General features: G+C 32.7%; 1 protein-coding gene across 1 annotated transcript; it reads left to right on the top strand.

The window, feature by feature from the left end:
* The first annotated feature begins 1932 nt into the window (after window positions 1–1932).
* LOC149556130 (36.4 kDa proline-rich protein-like) lies at window positions 1933–2672 on the top strand. The gene has a single exon (XM_089830253.1). The coding sequence runs from the start codon at window positions 2018–2020 to the stop codon at window positions 2342–2344; it is 327 nt and encodes a 108-aa protein (XP_089686379.1). The 5' UTR covers window positions 1933–2017; the 3' UTR covers window positions 2345–2672.
* The last annotated feature ends 18209 nt before the right edge of the window (window positions 2673–20881 follow it).

The following is a 20881-nucleotide window of genomic DNA, read 5'->3' as shown; positions in this document are numbered from 1 at the left end:
GCAATTATATATATATATATATATATATATATATATATATATATATATATGGATTAGGAACAATTATTCATAAAATTTGGATAAAATAAATTCATAAATCTAGATAGATAAAATCACTAAGTTATGCTAATACCTCCACCACACATCTAATTAAGGAGATGAAAGTGTAAGGAAAAGAAATAGGAAACAAGGAAAAGAAACATCATAATTAACTACCCAAAACTCAAATAGATCCACTCAACCCTACCAAAATCCCTTAATCATGTAATAACCAACTACCCCAAGATGTTCCTACATCAAACTCCCCAAGTGCAAAAAGAAAAGTGTGTCCCACACTTTGATGCCCAATGAAAAATCCACAACCATCTTCATCTTCACCAAAAGAAACTAGATCATCCATGATTGAGTGCTTTGCAATCTCCATGTTAGACTCAAACAACTGATCATGAAATCCAATCTCCATTCCAGCATCAATAAGGTTAGGAATATCCTCAGTAACAACCTCTAGTTGCTCTATAGGTTTTGTATTAGGCTCCACAAACTAATCAACAAACCCAAACTCTTCCACCTCGACCTTGCTATGCCATATTCTCTCTTGAACAAGTCCTCAACTAGCTAGACAACTCTCTTCCAGATTGGTAGACTCCAGCTCCAATAACATACAACTTCCTTCTTCTATTTCTCAACTCTTTTAGAAAAAGTAGCATCCACAACATCATCCACCTGAGCTATTATCTCATCAACCCTCCTCTCCATTATATCAAAAATATTTGCAACCATCCTAGGGTCCAATCCTCTCAGAGCCATCTTCCAAGACCTTTGCAAACCCTTGGCAATAAATCACCAACAAATCAATCTTCCCAAACAAGATCAATTAAGATAAATATTTAAAATTAGATGAATATTTTGATTTAAAAATGGTTCCTATTTGTAACAATTTTGAAGAAATTAGGGTATTTTATATCTCATTTTCTTGATGATATAACAATATAAGAAATATTTTTTTAAATGATGAACAATTGATAAAAGAATTATGTTCCATTTTATTAAAGAGCATTGAAAATTGAAAGTAAAGAAGCAATTATTGTTCTCATTAATGATCATTTGAATTAAACAAAAGTATTTATAAAAATTAAATAAATTGATAGAGAATTTTGTTTCATAAATAGGGTTCAATAATCTTTAGTCTTTCATTTACAAATGAGTAGTGAACATGCCTAACACTTTTTAAGAAGACTGATCAATATTATAACTTTCACAAGTAGTTGAAATTTATTGAAATAACTTAAAAAATAGTGAAAATTTGGATAAAAACTTGCTTAATGAATATGATCCAATGTTTCTTTGGAGCAATTTAATTTTTAAAGCATTTGGTAATATTAAACTTTTTGATCTATCGTTGTAAACTTAAAATCTGCTCCATTAAACTCAATAGTTATATGTCTATTAGAATTTCCCAATGTTTGTCTTATTTGACCTATTTTTGTTACTCCATTTACATTATTTTAAATTATAAATTTATAAAAAACTCACTAAATCTAATTAATATAGATAAACTACATAATAAAATAATATCCAAATACATAATTAATATAATAAAAAGGCATCCACCCACGTGAAAACAACCCTAACGATTTTTCTGTTACAAGTAACATCGACCCTCAAAAGTAATAAATAATCGTACAATTTTGTAAAGAAGATAGCCAAACTCATTAAGGTCCAATCACTTAAAACTAATTGCCTTGAACTCGCTATTTCATCAAACAAAACCTAACATGGGAGACCCTACCAGCGAGGAATTGTGGAAAATGGGGCAACTTTTGTTTTCTTTCAACAATTACGAACAGTTCACTTGCGAGTTCACGGGCTCAATCTTCAATCACGGACTAAATTATGAAGTCACCTGATTAACCCTATAAATCCCATTCAGGACTCACCAATTCTTCAATCAGAAGCCTGCAGAGCTCATAGAATTCTCACTTATTCTATCTCAGCAGACATAAAGATATTCGACACAATGAGAAAAGCCATAGCTTTGCTCTTTATTGTTATGATAATGTCATGGGCTCCTACTTCTAAAGCTAGTTGTCCACTTGATGCTGTGAAGCTTGGAGCCTGCGTTGATCTTCTGAATAGTCTTGTTCATGTGGGCATAGGAGATCCTGTTATAAACCAGTGCTGCCCTGTCATTCAAGGAGTTGCAGCATTAGAGGCAGCACTTTGTTTGTGTACAACAATTAGGGTTAAGCTTCTCAACCTCAATATACTCCTTCCAGTTGCTCTCAGCCTTGCTGCTTCTTGTGGGCTCACTGTCCCTCCTGGATTCAAATGCCCCGCTAGCTAAGCTGCTCCTTTTACTTTCTATTCTAGGGAAATTGTTGTGTTTCTCAAGGTTTCTTCTTAATATTGTTGCATGTCATGGAGATATTTAGTGCCAAGATACTATGAAATTAACGTTTTAAATGTTAAAAGTGATTTGTCTTTGTGTGAGGGTTTTATATGGTTGTAAGGTTTGTGTAACTGGGAGCAGCCCATATAATTACTAAATAAAAGTGGGAATCATAGCCCACTTAAAATTCTGTGGTGTGCTTGTGAGTTCTATTATGGAGACCATTTACTTGGACAGGGTAGATTGCTTTTTAGACATTTCAATGAAAAGAACATTCTGTATATTTTTAGTGCTTCAGTGCACTTAAATTGTATAATGATTTGAATTTAGTTGTTTCTTAATAGAATTAATTATGAATAGACAATGGTCTGTTAAAAACTATTAGCATGCGGATGAGGGATTTTTATTTGAAATAACAATATATTTGTCAACTGATGATGTTGGGGAGCAAGATATTATCACAATCACTCAGGAAAGAAATATTTCAGGGACCATCTCCTCAGTGACAATGGCAGAGAAACACTTGATATTGCACTACTTTTTTTTTTTTTCACAGATGTGGTAATATGAACTGTAAGAGTTAAGACACATGAGAAGCTTGTTTGACATGTGGTGATGTAAACTGCACTAAATCAGATTTCTCGAAATCATCCAGTTTGGTTTGTTGATAGGAACTTTCATTTAAAGAGATTTGTCCGTTATATTGTAAACAAAATGTTGTCATGATCATATATACCAGCGGATTATCAAAGTAAACCACTCTTAAGGCATTCCTCAATGCATGTCTAGTCTATTCAGCAATGACAAATTTCATCGTCAAAAATACTGTATGGGACAGTGTACATGCACTCAGTTCTATGGAGTGTACCCCACCTTTTTTATTGGATCTACAAGTTGCAGGTTCGGAAATTTTACTTTTTTTCTAAATTCTTATTTAGATTCTCAATATTTTAGGAGATAATTTCTGCAGAAAATTGGCAATATTCTCATGAGAGATGGATTCATGTTGAATCACTACTCATGAAATATGGTTAAGTGAATTTGACTCAAAATCACACAGTTAAATTCTGGTAGCAATATCACAATTTGACTTGCTCTTGAAATTATCTCCTACTTATCAATTGATGAGCTTAAGGGGCTTTATAATGAATGGTCCATAAGGCACAACACTTGGTGAAGGTTTTGCAAATGGGGTTGCAAGCTTTGGGTTTAACTATGGAGGAAACTCTGTAGTGAAGGCACTCAGGCTTGAGTAACACTAGGATGGGTGACCTACCAAGTCCCAGTGCTTCACTCCTATGAGCATCACCTAGATCCAATGAGTGCTAAGTGTTCCATTTATTCTCATGTTGAATCACTCGTCAAACATGGGTCAATGAGTTTGACTCAAAATCACAAGTTATACAAGAAAGAACAAATTTGTATATCACAAAAGTTAAGAATAAGAATAATAAATTATTTCATTATTGTAATCACTTTTTATTTCAACCAATCAAATATAATTATTCTTATTTTTATTTTTATAGTACCAAAATGTTTTAGGATGTACAAATATAGAAAAATATCAAACATATAAAACATTATAAAATATATTTAATAATTTCTCAATTTAAATAAAGTATTTATATAGTATAATAAAATTATTAATTTATAATACAAACTACTGTGTTTGAAAAGTAGCAAGAATATAAAATTCAAATCTAGTTCTTGCAGGGTTACATACTAATTTTATACATTTAATATTTTATAAAAGACTTACCAACTATAGACTTTTATTCGAATCTCTTTGAAGAACAATGATTGAATAGTGGAACTATATAACAAGCAAGGTGTTTAACTAAGCTTTTGAATTTAAGGCTGTTAGATATTAAAATCTCAATATAATGGCCGCAAATGAAAAATTTCCAAGATTTTTGATTGGATTTTTTCAATTCAATATTCAAGTCATATTTTTTAATCTAAAAATTAATATTTCAAAATTGATAAATAATTTAAATTTTATTAATATTATTTATAAATTCTTTTCATTGTAATTCATTTATCTTTATGTAAGTTAAATCTATAAGTAAGAAAGTTGATTCTATAAAAACATTGTTACTTTCTTTTAATATATAAATTTTTTCAACATGAGTATTTAATTGACAATAGTAATTTGACCAAGAGAGGACATGTTATGAAAAGTAAACTACTCTATCTTTGTATATCAGAACTACAAGTGTTTGAAACATGTAATGGATATCAACAAAACTATAATTCTTAGTAATTCTCTCTACACAATTTACTTCCATGTGAAGTTTTAAAACCTACACCTTGAAATCTCATTATTTTAATCCAATTCTTTTTTGCATATATATTTTACCATAGTCAAAATTTGACAATAACTCAATTTAGACTTTGTACTTGATACTTCCAACACATTCTAGAATTAAAATTTATAAAATATAATTCAGAAGTTATAATCAAAAAAATGAGAAAACTATCTATGGATGAAAAAATGAGTAGTTTTCCTTAATATGTTTTATTTCACCCAATCAAAGTAATTTTCTTCTTCTATTATTCAATTGTTTTAACAATTCTTTTTTTTTTGGTTTTAATACTCTAGTTAATTAAACTACACACAAAATACAAGCCACTACATGATACTTGTTTACAAATGAATACAATTATATAGACTAACTCATCAAAAATAAGAATAAAATAGAAAGAAGAGAGACATTCTTTAGTTAACATACTAATTAAGCAACTATATATATTTTTGGATTAGCAAAAATTATCCATAAAATTTGGATAAAATAAATTCATAAATCTATATATATAAAAGCACCAAGTTATGTTAATAGCCCCACCACATGTCTAATTAAGGAGAAAAAAGTGCGAGGAAAAGAAATAGGAAAGAAAGAAAGTTCACTTGAACAAACCCCTCCCTAAAGGAAGTCACTAAATATGTATGGCAATTATGATGCTGCAATATAGAAGGTTTCACAAAAAGTGAAATAGTAGATACAATGTGATCCATCCATAATATGTAGTAAAGGATAGATTTAATGAGAATTGGATGTACACGATGCTTGATGAACACCAAACAACATTCCTCCCTTTAGGAAGAAATAAATTGAATATGAATGATTGAAATTTCCTTATAGGAATATGTAGGAAGAAACATCAAGAAACATGTTTTGGGAAACTTCTTAGTAGTATTCATGTTTTTGAAATTGAAAGTAGCCAAAATGGGGGTTGAGCCAAAGTACAAGATGCTGAAAAATAGCTAAATAAAACGCAAGTCCATAATTAACCAATCCCCCTCTTCAATTACAATAAAAAACATATTAACATGTCCCAACTATGATGTAGTAAACCAAATACATTAAACAAACATCATCATAACTAGAGTCCATAAAAGCACTATGAACAAAACCCTCATGGGCTGAGTTTTGTAACAGTAAACAAAACTAAAACTAAAACATTAAAAAAAAGGGTATTAATTCACCATGTTCTTCTCCTTCCCCTCGGCTTGTCTAGTACTAGTTGGAGCCACTCATCAGAAAAGAACCTATAAAGCTAGTCCATAGTGTCCACCCTCACTGCAGAAGTTGTGCCTTCCTTCCTCACATGTAGTAAGTGCAGGGTGGAGGTCACCAAGTCCATCACCCTCAGATAAAACCTAGTTATCTCATTGAACTTCTTCTCCAAGATCTCTTTCCTTTCTTCCATCTTCAACATGTTCATGTGTTAATGACCCCTAGATTAATGTTCTAAACAATAGTAGATGGAAACTAAGTAATGTCCTTCTTAGGGATATGATCACCTTTTCTAGTGGTGCATTGGGGGGAGGTGAAGGTCTCCTCCATCTCACCCCCACATATATTAGGGGAATTATTCTTTTGGGTATTAAACACATGGGAAGGGAGGGGTCTTAAGTAGCCATTGTTCTCATCCTTTCCCTCACTAATAGTTCCTCCTCCTCTCTCACATGTTTCCTCTAGGAGCTCTTGTTCTTCTATTTTTTCTAAGGTGGTTTTTGTTTTCCACTATCAGTAGATTCCAAGCTAGGGGAATTTTTCATCATAGGTCTGGGGTCCACATTAACCCTCTTCTTCTTGTTCCCCATGGACCTATTAGAGTAATTAATTATTTATTAATTATTTATTCTTTAACTGAAGTTTACTTAGGTTAATGCATTTATTTATTTTTTGTAGTTTAGGAGTTGTTGACAACACAAGAATTTGTTCCTATTTAAAGTAATACTTATCTCCTCACCTTGATCAAGGATATCCCACCTTTTGTGGACATGTTCTTAGTTGTCAACCTTATCTCCTAGTGCCTTCTAGCTTGTTCTAGAATTCTCCTTGAGGCCTTTATATTCAAGCTCTCTCATTGTATTTCACAACTCATTTTCAAGGCATATTGTATAGCAATACATTTTTCTTTTTTTGTAATATATTCTCTCTCAATTGATTTAGTTTTTCCAAGCTCAACCTCTTCCTTCTTTGGTTTCCCTTCAATAGGTTATATCCATGCAGGTGATCTTGGTAAGCTATGGAGTTGGTTTTCATCAACTTCTACATGGTATCAAAGCCTCCCTGTTGCTTCTAGGCTAAAGGTTTTTTTAAGTCGTGATTCAGAGAACCAAACCCTAGGTTATTTGTGATTTTTTCTTCAATCTAGGGGAAGAGTACTTTTTTGGAGCACTTTGGGCCTAAATGGGTGCTGCCATTGAGTTCAAAAGGCCTATTATAGTTAGAATTTATATAAAAAAATTTGATTTTGGAGAAAGTTGCTCTAAGAGGCAATATTTTTTGTCTAGGTAGCCAAACAGATTGTATGAATGGAGAAAAAAATTATTTTTGTAGGGCCATCCACACTTCCCAGCCCCTATAGCCATTGTCACCAATGGTGACCACCCCACTGCCACTCACTTGTGGTCTGCCAGCTCAACCCATGTAGATTTGCATAGGCAGTGATAGTTGGACAAACTTATAGGTGCCACATGGCATGGGTGCCATGTTGGCACTTGCCATATGTCCCTTGCCACATCACCTACAATGCATTAGCTTCTTGCTATGTGGATGCCATGTGGCACTATAATGTGTTATGCCACATGGCCTCTCTTTTTTTGCAATGGCCAACAAGTTGTCAATTTTAAGCACATAATTTTTTGACATCAACAGGACATCAACACTACATCAACCCCTTCCATCACCTCTCTAGGGTCCTTTTTGACCTACTCATGGTTTTGTGGCCATAAGTTGAGCGTATGGAGGTATTTTTCTAATCCAAAAGAAGCACCAAAAATCTGGTTTTGAGATGGTGACATTGGTGTAGATATTTTTTGGTTTTGATGTAGTTTTGTGGCTCACTTTTGCAGTCAAATTTTAAAGTTCTATTTTTCACTCTGGCAAGCTTTTCTTGTGCATCCCATATTCATTTTTTTAAAATGTTATATTTTTCAGAAAGCTGGTTTTGTCTACCTTTTAGAAATGTTGTCCTTTACTTTAGATTATGCCCCATGCTCTTTCTATCATATTTTTAGTATTTTTACTCTACGGTGGATATCTTGGGTGTTCCAAGTCTAAGGATCATTTTCATGGCATGGGATCTTTTTTTTTGGGCTATACTATCTTTTGTATCAGCTTTTTTCCTTTTTTGATCATTGTAGCTATCATTTGTAAGAATCTTTATGCAAATGCACTGAGATAAATTGTTGCTCTTTCATTTTGGGTTCATGATCATTGTTTTGAGATAGTTGTACTAGCACTATTTTATAAAGCACCATGGGGGGGATAGTTGTTTGTAGCTTTTGTGCCCTCTTCCTTTTTTTTCCCATGCAAAGTCAGTGACCATGTCTTTATAGGTGTTTGTATCTCTTCAACTCTCTCATCATTCTTGGTTCTTTCTGTGGAGGATTTTGGCCCACCTTTTCAATTGCCTATCATCTCACCCCATCTGCATTAAGGGGGGTTATTCTACTATTCTAATGCTTCCTTGCTTTGATGGTTCAATAGTGTGAACTATGTATTTAGTGGTTGATCCTATATACTAGGTGATTGCAATGGCTGACTACCTATGCATTTCAATGAGATGGATCATCTACCATATAGACATGCTTGGTTGATTACTTCTTCTTCCATGGAGGTTCTTTAGATTAGTAGTTTCTTTCTGATGATAGAATTTGTAGCTTCTTCAAGCTTTAGTGATGCTCTTCATGATCACTTCTTGTTCCTATTTTCTAGGACATTCCTCTAGTTGGAGGTTTCTTCAGTCCTTCGCTAGGTTTTCTTACCTCTTTTGTGGGAGGGTTTTTCTCATGTGGTTTTCTCTCTTTCCCCATTTTTAGAGGTTGCATTTCTTTGCATTGTACATGGGTACCTAACATGGCCTCATTGTCGAGACCCATTTTGCATTTCATCATAATTTTTGTGAGCTTAAAGTATTCCCCTAAGTTGCACTTTAGGGGGGGTGTTAGAGTGAATAATTAATTATTAATTATTTATTCTTTTACTTAAGTTTACTTAGGTTAATGCATTTATTTTTTAGTTGTAGTTTAGGAGTTGTGGACAACATGGGAGTTTGTTCATATTTAAAGTCATACTTATCTCCTTACCTTGATCGAGGATATCCTACCTTTTGCAGGTGTATGCTTAGTTGTCAACCTTATCTCCTAGCACCTTCTAGCTTGTTATAGAAGTCTCCTTGAGGCCTTTATATTAGGGCTCTCTTATTGTATTTCACAACTCATTTTCAAGGTATATTGTATTGCAATACATTTTTCTTTGTTTGCAATATCTTTTCTCTCAGTCCATTTAGTTTATCCAAGCTCCACCTCTTCCTTCTTTGGTTTCCCCTTAGCAGGTTATTTGCATGCAGGTGATCTTCATGAGCTGTGAAGTTAGCTTTCATCAACTTCTATAGGACCTCCTGCTACCTTCAATTTCAGCATCTAAGTCAAAAATCTAGATATTTTTCACCATTTTCATTTTTTTGAGGATGGTGGACTTTGAGGTTTTATTTTCAAGAGTAGACATAACCTCAATAAATTTTTAAGGGGTAGAGGTAGATAGGGCCAGGTTAAGAAGGGCCACTTGCACATTCATAGGTTCTATGGAGCATAAGTTCTTATGGAATTTATATAATTTATACATAAAGGCCTAGTGTAAGATAGAGTAGGGATTCCCTTTTTTTGTCTCCTCCCTAACCCAAAAAAATTATCCTCCGTAGAATGTAGAAGAAAGAATGGGAAGGATATGAGGTCCTAATTATGGAAATGATTTAAAATGGGGAAATGGTAGTAATAGAGTAAGATACCTCATAATAGCATAACATACATCCTTCCAAGGATCTAGAAGCTCCATTCTAACAAACCTACCATGATCACTTCATCATCAGCATGGGTTTGTTTCCTCCATTTTTCTTCCTTCAAGAGATAGCCTACAATTTTTAGCAATGAACTCTTGATTGATCTTAAATGAGATTTTATTCATGACCACTCTCTGATTATTCCATAATTTAATGAAATGCATAGAAACTACCTCATGACATGCTTCAAGGCATTGCATAAATGACACTAACCCTCCTTCTCTCAAATGCATCTATGTTTTTTCCTTATAATTCTCAATAGGGATTGGTTCAATATGGAAAGGATTTCCACCCATATCTCCACTCTTGCCCAAATCCTCATTGAAATCTTTGGAAGTATCTAACATAACCCCATCTCAACCCAGATAGAGATTTAAAAACCAAAGAGCACCTATAACCTTTTGGTTTAAGTAAATGAGATGATAGATACACAAATGCAAAGGGTCAAGGAAATAGTACCAATTCAAAAACTCAATCTACGAAGTCTCATTATTATCCTTAGTTCTCTCCACCTCATTTAGAACTCAATTTACACTCTTTTGTATATGGGTATTTTATATTTTAAAAACCTTTATCCTTTTGTTTCCTACACAATCTCACAAAATCTAACAAAAATTGGTGCACCAACTTTGGCAAGTTTTGTCTTCATTTTTACCCTTTTCCCAACTAGTCATAATGACATCCTTGGTGATAATAATATGGTCACCTTTTGGCAAACCTTTCATAGTAATAATTACACACTAAAAGACTAAACCTAAACCCATTATATATGATTTCATCATCATTTGGAATCCTAAACAATTAGTTCCTGAATATGATTCAGAAGCTCATTCATACTCCCCCAGGTCAAAATGTCAAGGGTTACATGCCTAATCATAGCCAACACATCCACCATGCCATTGTCTTCCCAATAAATGTGTTCAATGGAGACATCGTAGACTCTAGATATAAAGTTCAAGCTATCTTTAATAAGCTAGGTGATATTTGGCCAAAATTGCTACTTCCTTTTAAGGCTTCAATTATTAACTAGGAATCCCTCTCCACAATTAAAATTTGCATGTCCTATAGGGTGGCTAATTTGATCCCCCAAAATAGACCCATAGCTTCACTATAATTTTTTTAAAATTTCCTCCACAATTGTAGTTATAGGCTAGAACAAGGTTTCCTTGGTGGTCTCTTATAATATCCCCCATAGAAGCTTGACCCCCCTTCATAGATCTATCAAAGTACATCTTGAGCAATAGGGGGTGGGGGTTTCCATTTCACTCTCTACCTAGACACCAGTTTAGAGTGATCGATTTTCGAGACTAGATCACTAATACTCTAATTATCCATGATAACCCACTCATAGGGAGTTAGGGGCTAAGTGGAGGTCAGCCATTTCCAATGAAGTATAATCTCATGTAAGGAGTTAGTGATCAAATGGGTAATCACAAAAGTGGGGGAGGATCTATCTCTAAATATCCAATTATTTCTTTCCTTTGATAACTTCCAACAAACACATGGAGAAATCATCTTCAATAGTAACCCTATAAGAGGGTGGTGTATAGGGACCTCCCATCCACAAATAAATTTTTGTAGGTTTTCAATAAATAGTGACTCTAATCTAAATCTAAGTAGGATTCCCAACCCCGCCTTTTAGGCATAAGAACAATATATCATCAAGTGGGGTTAGTTTCTTCCTTTTTTGACATAATATAAACCAATTAAAAATTTGGAAAATGTAGTTCTTAAGGTTTGCATCTATGAGTATGCCATAATGTAGTGTCATCCACCAAAATAAATTACTTTTGGGATGATCCCTAGATTCCAAACATGTTTGTAGTTAGTGCACCCCTCATGACCAATGAGGCTATTGTAGATAGACTTAGCACTAAACTCTCTCGAGGAATTATATTAAACCACACCAATAATTTATCTATACATCTCTATAGATTAATGTCCAAGAAGTTCCTTCCAAGAACTTCCACCATAATAATGAAAATATATAGGGATAGGGGATCCCCCTATCTCAACCCCCTCATGGTCTTAAATTTTCTTAGAGATCCATTAAAAAACATGTCAAACAAGACATAATTAACTATCACTTTAATCATCAAGAAAAATCAGCCATTAAAGCCTAGATACTCAAGGATGTCATAAAGAAAATTATGTTTCACTTTATCATAGGCTTTAGAGATGTCAAGCTTCATGGCCATAGTGAGATTCTTTCTTCTTTCCATAGAATGCATATCATTTCATGGGAAGTAATTACTGCATCCAAAATATGTCTCCTTAGGACAAATCTAGTTTGGGAGTAACTAATGAAGTTGCTAAGGAGAGGTTTCATCCTATTAACCAAAATATTTGAGAGGATTTTATAGATAGTGTTATAGATTTTGATGGGTCTAAAATCTCTCATCTTAGTAGGTTCACCAATCTTTGGGACTAGAAAAATGTATGTCTGATTCATCTATTTAAGAAATCTCCCTTTCTTTATGAAATATCCTATGACATGGGTGAGATCATATTTAATCAAATCCCTTAATTCCTAGAAGAAGGTTAGGTGAAAACCATTGGGTCTCAGAGTCTTATAGGATCCCATGGAGAATACCACCATCTTTACTTCCTCCCTCTTAGCTCTATTCAACAATCCCTCATTTATCACATTTTTTATCACTAGGGTTATGCATCTTAGGAGGTCATCTCTTCTATTATGATCTTGAGGGGCTAAATTCTAATTATAAGTATCCAAAAAATACTTAGGCACCCAACTATCCATTTTATCCTCCTCAAAAATTTCTTGGTCTTCATCATCTAACTATCTAGTGATCGTATTCCTCTTCTTATGTTTTAAATCTAATCTATGGAGAAAGACAGTATTTTTGTCACCCTTAGTTAGACATTGAATTCATGATCATTTCTTCCAAAAGATCTCCACCTTCATGGTGACATCCCTCCATTTCTTCCTTTGCTCTCTTTCTTCACTAGTTACCTCCTCCTCCACATCTCCATTAGCTAGCGAAGATTGACATTCCTCTAGCTTCTTCTCAAACTCTTTCTTTTGTTTAAAACTATCTCCAAATGTTATCTTTTTCAAGGAGGTAGCTTCTCTTCTTATGATTTCAAGTTTTTTAGTAATCCTAAACATGGAAGTTCCCTTCACCTAAGAGTTCCACGAAGTTTTGATACACTCCCATAAGTTAGGGTGAGAGTGCTTCATGATCTCATATCTAAATAATTTGATACCCTAAGGGTTGTGTTTAGTTCTACTAAATAAAATCATGGAGTGGTATGATATATTCATGGGTAACACATGTAAGGAGGTAGAAGGAAGGATATTCCAACCTCACCTAGATGAGGTTATTAGTAGACCTATTATTCAAGAAAATGAATGGGGTACCACTAAGGTTAATGTCCACTAAATTATTTCAACTAAGGAAATTATTTAAGTCATACATACTATCAGAGTAATCCTCAAGCCCTCTTAGTTTCTCCAAAGGATACAAAGGAGTGTTGAAGTCCCCAACACACTTCTAGTTAGCAGAACAACTACCACCCATAGCACAAAATGCATCCTCCCAAACTTGTATCCTCTCACCCACATATTGGGAGCATAGAAGTTAAGTAAATTGGAAGTAAGGTCCTTTTCAACAAAATCACAAACTAGGAAATGTGGAAAAGATGAGATTATCATAACCTAACATCTTGTTTGGGTCCCATATAGTCTCAATTCTACTTGACACATTAGATGCCTCACTATATGCAAAATGAACACTTGGCTAGATGTAGGCTATCATTTGTTCATAAATTTTCCTAGATATTTTACCTTCCTTTAGAAGAATAATGTCAACCCTATGCTCTAAAATCTTATTTTTGATGACATATTATTTTCTAGGACTATTGAGTCCTCTTATATTCTAGGAGATAAGCTTCATTTTTGGCATCTAGATGTGTCTTCCAAGGTAAGCTGAGTACCTTGAGCAATGTCCTATGTTATAAATTTTAGTTTGATGGTCTTTTGCGATGGTCTTGTTCCTTAGAGTCTAAACCAACATTAGCCTTGATGGATTCTCTTATTTTCTCCATCCCTATCTCACAACCCTCATTTTGGTCTAAAAGAGGCAAGTTTGGGCTAGATAAAAACTTTAGGTTTTGATGAATGGGATAGAGAACCTCCCAACATATTGGGAGTGAAACTATTAGAGATCCAATAAGATCACCCCAAGGAACCATATCCTCTATACTAACCATTAGTAGGATCTCATTTCTCTTATGAGTTCCCCTAAGTGCAAGGATATCTTGGATGGGCTCTAAGATCCTTAGATCAGTTATTTCCCTAGTATTAAGGTAGGGGTCCCCTACAGACACTATACTAGAGGTCTAATTTGGATCAATAATCTCCATCTCTAAGTCCTGTGAGGGGTTTCCTAGGACATCTTACAATCCCTCTTTGGGGATTTCTCCTTCTCTAGACTATCTTTGCATTTTCCTCCTTCCCCTTAACCCTTTTAGGGGGCTTGATTTGGGGGAACCTCCACAATTAGTTTCTCATTTGGCATAAAAAAAAATCAGATGGTAAAAGAACAAACCTGTGTCACCCTTTTGTAAGGGAAAAGGCTAACAAAAGTATAATTGTTCACCTTCAATGAAATTAAACTAGCATTATTATTTAGAATTTGAAATCAAAGTAAACTACTGAAATGTGTAGAAATGGATGAAGTTTAGGATTTCAATTTTCAATAATTATTTGGAATTAGAATTGATATATTTTCCTAATTTGTATAGATATATTTTTTGGCTATTAAAAATGCTAAAAATTAGGGGTCTAGTTCCCACCACAAAACTATATGGAAATAAATGTATTTCCCTTTGATCTCATACGATGTTATAGATAACATATATAGCTAGAACAATCAAAAAAGAAAATTGGCTATATGTCTATATTTTCTCTTTTATAATTATTCATATTTCAAGTCACCTAAAATCGATAGTTTTCATCTCCCACCACATTTCTCAAAATAAATCTATTCAAACTAGAAAAACAATTATACATTCTGGTAGAGGAATCTCTCCTCAAGAACATCATATAAAATTTAATTTTTTTTATGTCATTTAATATCTTTTTCTTTCTCAAAAATCGACATCTTTTTGAGTGTTAAAATACATGGTTGTACATTTTTTAATAACAATATACTATATCTAATTAAAGCACTAGAAAATCTATATGATAATATTCTTGACTTTGAGCTCTATGAAAGGGTGCTTATATGTTATTAAAAGATATCATAAAAAATAGTAAGAGCTATTGAAACATTAGTTTTCTAAACTAATTTTATTTGTTTAGTAATTGAATACAAAGTAGTATAAAACATCCATTCAGTAGACATTTCCAATTAGAAAATTATGAGACCATATATAACTCAACTAGAATAAATTTATCTAAGATCATATGTTTGAACAAAATTTATTTTTAGGTAGAAATACTCAAATTCAATCATTCTAATAAGTCAGCCTAAACGGTGACACAACTTTGTACTTTTACCCCTGAATCCTTCTACTAAGCTCCAAAATCCATGATTCCTACATTGCCTTCAATTTTTGAAAGGGGCCTATTAGAGCACTTAACATGGGTGCAAGGGAATCTAGTGACTAATAGCTCTTTTTCTTATGGTTCTTTTTGTAAAAATTAGTGGTGATATGACCATAAGATACACATTGTTATCAAAATAAAGCTCCATTCGCATACATGATACATTGGGACCATTTTCAACCCTTGCTTTTCAATGCCACCATAGTAGAGAGATATTTACTAATGGTCACACTAAAACATAACCTAGCATAAAATAGTCTAGATTTATTCATTGTAACATTTTTAGTTCTAATGAAGTGACCAATAGAGTCACCAATCAATTTGGAAACCTTATCATCTTAGAACTCTTGGGGGAGCACACATAATCAATTTAAAAACCTTATTATCCTAGAACTCCTAGGGGAGTGCACATAAGAAAATCCAAGTTGGGGCCATATGGAGAAGATCTATACTACACTTAAACCCAAGCTTCCATTTTGCTAGCATTAGTATGTGTCTACTATAGTGCCAAATTTTTGTTAGCACAAACTTTTATCATCCTTTAATGGAAATTTTAATAAAAAAAGGCTCCCTGACATAGTTGATACACTGAAAAAACCTTTAATATTTCATCTTTTTGAGAAACATTTCTTGACCATCACAATAAATAGTTGGAACAATTCAAAATGACCAACCAAGGCCTAGGTGAACCCCAATGAGATACTATCAACTACCATTTCTAGTAGAGTTATATCTAGACCCTCTTTACCCTAGGCAAACTCGAGAATCACATATATTTCTTTCTCAATTCTTTCTCACAACAACACATTTTCTCATCCCAACTTGAGAATTACAACCATGTTAGGGTCACCTTGGGATCAAAAAGTGTCTTGATATATAGGAAAGCCAAATCATTGGGTTGCATAGAGGGCCCATATGGGGAACCCTGGAAACTAGAACCTAACAAAGGGGTCAAAATCTATAGAATGCAATGCTAGGATAAGAAATGAGTCCACACAATCCTACAATAGATCTAGGGGAAGGGGGAGGGGGCCCCCTCCCTAGAAACATTGATCATGAGCAAGAGAGCAAGAGAAGTTGTAGTTTCCTAGTATTGTTATAATTTAGAGATAATTCTTTTAGTGATATCCATGTTGATGTTGAAAGTTATCATTATAAAAGTAGGAACTAGTAAATATGAAAAACAAGAATGTGATTAAGACCAATATACACTATACTCCAAAGATATGGGTATCACATTAGAAGGGAAAGAGACCTCCTTATAATATTTTGTTATAGTATCCACACTAGAATGGTAATATAGATAATGAGGAAGAGGATCAGAAGGTTATCCACAAAAACTAATTATGAATTACCCTAATAAAAGACAATAGGTATACATTCAATAGTATCATCTAAATTCAAAATGAGGTATCCTACAAGAAAAAATAAAATGTCTAATTGAAATTAATCCCAATCAACTATGTCCAAAAGATATAAATGATCTAACTAGAAAGAATCATTGGAAGCTTTCAATGAAGCAAGTATGAGTTCTAAAGAAGAAATAATAGATAGGGTGTTAACAAATCAATCATAAAAATGGGATGTGCCCACACAAGCTTCTGCAATAGAACTATTTGTATCATCCATATAAGCTTGGTCTTCGAAGGACACATCAATTCTAAATAAAGACCTAATGTTTCCATACAATTAGTATATGAAAGGAAAGTATTGGTCAAAGTGATGAAGGGGCACTTAATGTGCTCTATATGATGTGTAATATCCACATAAAAAGTAAGACATATTAGTCCATAGGCCATATCATTATTGTTCAACCATCTATTATTCTACTCAAAGTCACTCGGCTCAAGAACATGTCAAAGGAGATATGGAAGTAGATCATGCTTAAGGTGGTGAATTTTAATCCTTTATTCCCAAGATAGATAGTTCTCTAAGGTAATCTTGACCAAAAAAGGATGAAACAATTATCGAAATATGTGATTAAATCTGATAAATAAACGTATATTTTAGTTTTCAAATATGTAAATCTATTAAGAGAAAAAATTGTGGATAATGTCAATCTCGTTCCTTTTGAGCTCTAATCTTGAGAAAAAAAAAAAAAAAAGATTAGGCAAGTTCCTAGAATATAATAGTAAATTTGTGATCATGTAGTATTGGATCCATGATCTACTCAATCTTAACACATCATAATAATTAATCTTCAAAAATAATAATAAATAATAAATAATTGTGAGCTTCTCATCAAGGAGGTCTTGGATTTGAGCCTACTCAATCTTAACAATGATTAACAATTAATCTTAATAAATAATAATAATAATAAAGTAAACAATCTAGGCTTTAGTGCATTACCTATCAAAATAATATTGAAAAAACATAAACAATCCTTAGTTATCTTACTAATGATTCCTTAAAGCACAGATAAAATAAAAACATAAATCTAGAAAGATAAAACTATACAAGTTAGGATAAAACTTTCACAAATATATTTCAATATAATGTATTTGTAAATATAATAGTAAAAGAATTTTTTTATTTTATTTGGAATAATTAATTAAAATTATTTATATATACATGTATATATCTACACACACAATTTTAGAGAATTCAATCAAGAGGTGCTTTTTCATGGGATCAGTGTATGCAATGCATTAAAAAAGAAAATTATTGTTGAATGAAATGCACTAATGTTATCAATATTTTAAAGTGGAAAACTGATGTTGGGTGGCACAAACCTAATATTATAAAAAAAAAAGAGTCTACTTGATAGTGAAGATGATGTGATATGCCAACACATAGTTTGTGAGGGAAATAATGTTGTGGACAAGCTTGCATCACAATGTTGGTACAAAGAGTTTTTTTATTAAATACACAATTTTTTCATCTACCCCTATGGAATTTGTGAGGTGATCTCTTAGGATATTTCTACTTTTTTCATGGAAAGCGTTGTAATCAATGACAATAGTGGTGTGAATTAATGATAAAGAGGGTTGAGAACTAGGTCATTCTTCCTCTTTTACTTATTTTCTAGAGGTTTCCTTTCTTGGTATTTGTAAGTGGGTTCCCATCTCCAAAGATGACTTGCATGATAATTTCTATATTTTCATTGAGTATTGGGTCTATATGTTTATTTCTAAACTATTGAGAATGGTTTGGTTGGTTTTTACGTGAACTAGTTGAGTAGGGACTTGAGCTAAATTGAACTTGACAATTGTGGTACATTTAAGATTAAAAATAGGGTTTGGTAGATCGTTGACATCGACACATACATAAGTATGTATAAGGCATGCACAAATTTAACCCTTACCCATCCCTTGAGTTTTATGAGTCTTGGGGGAATGGAAGATATTTGTCTTCCTATGAGAATATATATAAAATCACTTAGTGGTTGTATAATTTTTTTTGTGTTTGTAGAATTTTAACATTGTTGTTGTTGGCACATGAAAAAGGGGTGTAGAGTGTGGTAAATGAATCCAAAGTCCACATTACAGATGCATAGTCTTAAAGTAAAGTTTTATTGTCTTAACTACATATTTCAAATTAATAGTTCATATTATTATCACACAACATCAACCAATTAAATATTAATTATTCCATTTAGCTTGACACTGTAAAATTTCATGCTCTGTTATCATGTGGTAGTTTAGCTAACTTTCAAACATTGGATCTAGATAGAAAAGAAATAACAAAAGTAGTAAAAGAGGAAAAATGAGAACAAGAATAAGAAAAATAAACTCTTTCTTATTTATTTAAATGTGAATAGATTTAAAATATATAGACTTCCTCAAAGAAAAAGGAGGAAAAATGGAATAAAATTTAAAAAATAGAAATATGCAAGTTTATCCATAAATAAGGGATAAAAAAAGTTGTATAAAAAAATTATCTTTGAAAATAGGAATAAGAAAATAAATCTTCCTAGTTTTATTGCACTAGCATCCCACCTTCAGCATAACTATGGAGACAAGAGCATAAAGAAAAAGAGAAAATCCAATAGGAATAAACCCCGGCTAAAATATGTATTAGAAAAGCATCTTTTGAGACACAAGAAAAGTTTGGACAACCATCAAATGATAATTATCATAGATCTAAATGATGAATCTCTTTTGAAACTAGGACAAGAATCACACTACTTGAATAGAGAGCAAATGACATAAAAGACACAACATCTATCAATCAAAGATACATAAGATAGTAATCTACATATGAGCCCCTAAACAATGAGTAGATGACAAACAAAGGGAAAACATTTGTAAATTAAGAATGCAAATGATACATGAATCTGTATGGGTAACCCTAATGACACTAAACCATGCAAGAACAAATTGTTAGTTGAAATATAGTTGCCAATTGTCTACAAAACTAATCAACTATGGAACCAAGAAATCATCAACACTAACAATAGAAAACCCTCTAAAATCTTGAAATGAAAGGGATGATAGGTCCACTGAAGCTATGTGTCATTAAGAAGAAGATGAAAGCAAGACCCATGCAAAAAGAGCATAATCTTGGCATGTCTGTGATGGACCAACAAAATTCAGTTCACCCTTTGTTGCCATTACTATTCCATGCAAGTCTCTACTAAAATAACTTTGGCTTCCATTTAAAATAGAAATATAGCATTAAACTAGCAAAGGTTAAAAATTCTATTTTTAGAAAGTTCTAAATTCTTCAATACCTGTAACAAAAAAATTTGTTCTCCTTTCTACCAGCCATGAGCTCTGATACCATGTAAAATTTTGTGTTCTATTATCATGTAGAATTTTGTGCTCTTTTATCATGTAGGATTTTAACAAACATTCAACTATTAGATTAGATAGAAAATAAAGAGCAAATATGAGTAAAAATTACAACATTAAGAATAATAAATTTTTTCTTATTAACTTGCATGTGAATAGAATTACAATATATAGACTTCTTTGAAGAAAAAAATTGAAGAAAAATAGAATAAAACTTAAAAACAGAAACATTCCTTAATTAGCTTAAAAACTAAGCAAGTGCAAATTTATCCATAAATCAGGATAAAACAAGTTGGAAAAAACAACTATTCTTGAATATAGGAATAAGAAACAAATCTGGCTAGTTTTATTGCACAGTTGAAGAATATAATTTGATTAGCGGCTGCAGCTCTACTGCATTTCAAGAGTAAATACTTATGTCAGGATTTCGGAAGCTTTTACCTTGCTATTCTGATAATAATTAGAAACAGCAATGCTAACTATATTCCCAATGTAGCATATACTAGCAAGATGTACTTCGTAATCTCTAGCCAATCAAATAAAAATATTGCATTTGCTTTGTACAGCATCTCATCAAAGCAAGAAAAACGTGGATAGACGTTAACAAGAACTTGAGAGAGTTTACAGGTAAACAGCCCACTCCAAATATATAAACATATATTACACGCACCGTTTCTCTACGTCAAGTAATCAATCAACACCAAATCCTGAAGTCTCTGATGGCTATTTGAACCCACTAATTCTTCTCATCTTCTTCAAAACATTGAGTGCAGCAACATTTGTTTCACAAAGTATTGTTTTAGTTGGATCTGCTGAGACAGCAATAGTGTGAGA

This window comes from Cupressus sempervirens, chromosome 5 (genome assembly GCF_028749045.1).
Source record: "Cupressus sempervirens isolate cs-2001-9-10 chromosome 5, ASM2874904v1, whole genome shotgun sequence".
Lineage (NCBI taxonomy): Eukaryota > Viridiplantae > Streptophyta > Pinopsida > Cupressales > Cupressaceae > Cupressus > Cupressus sempervirens.
Note: the sequence above shows the minus strand (reverse complement) of the source record. Positions and strands in the feature narration are given on the sequence as shown.

What these genes read in the sequence shown, in the direction of transcription:
- LOC149556130 (XM_089830253.1), top strand. Translation starts at nt 2,018, where the DNA reads ATGAGAAAAGCCATAGCTTTGCTCTTTATTGTTATGATAATGTCATGG.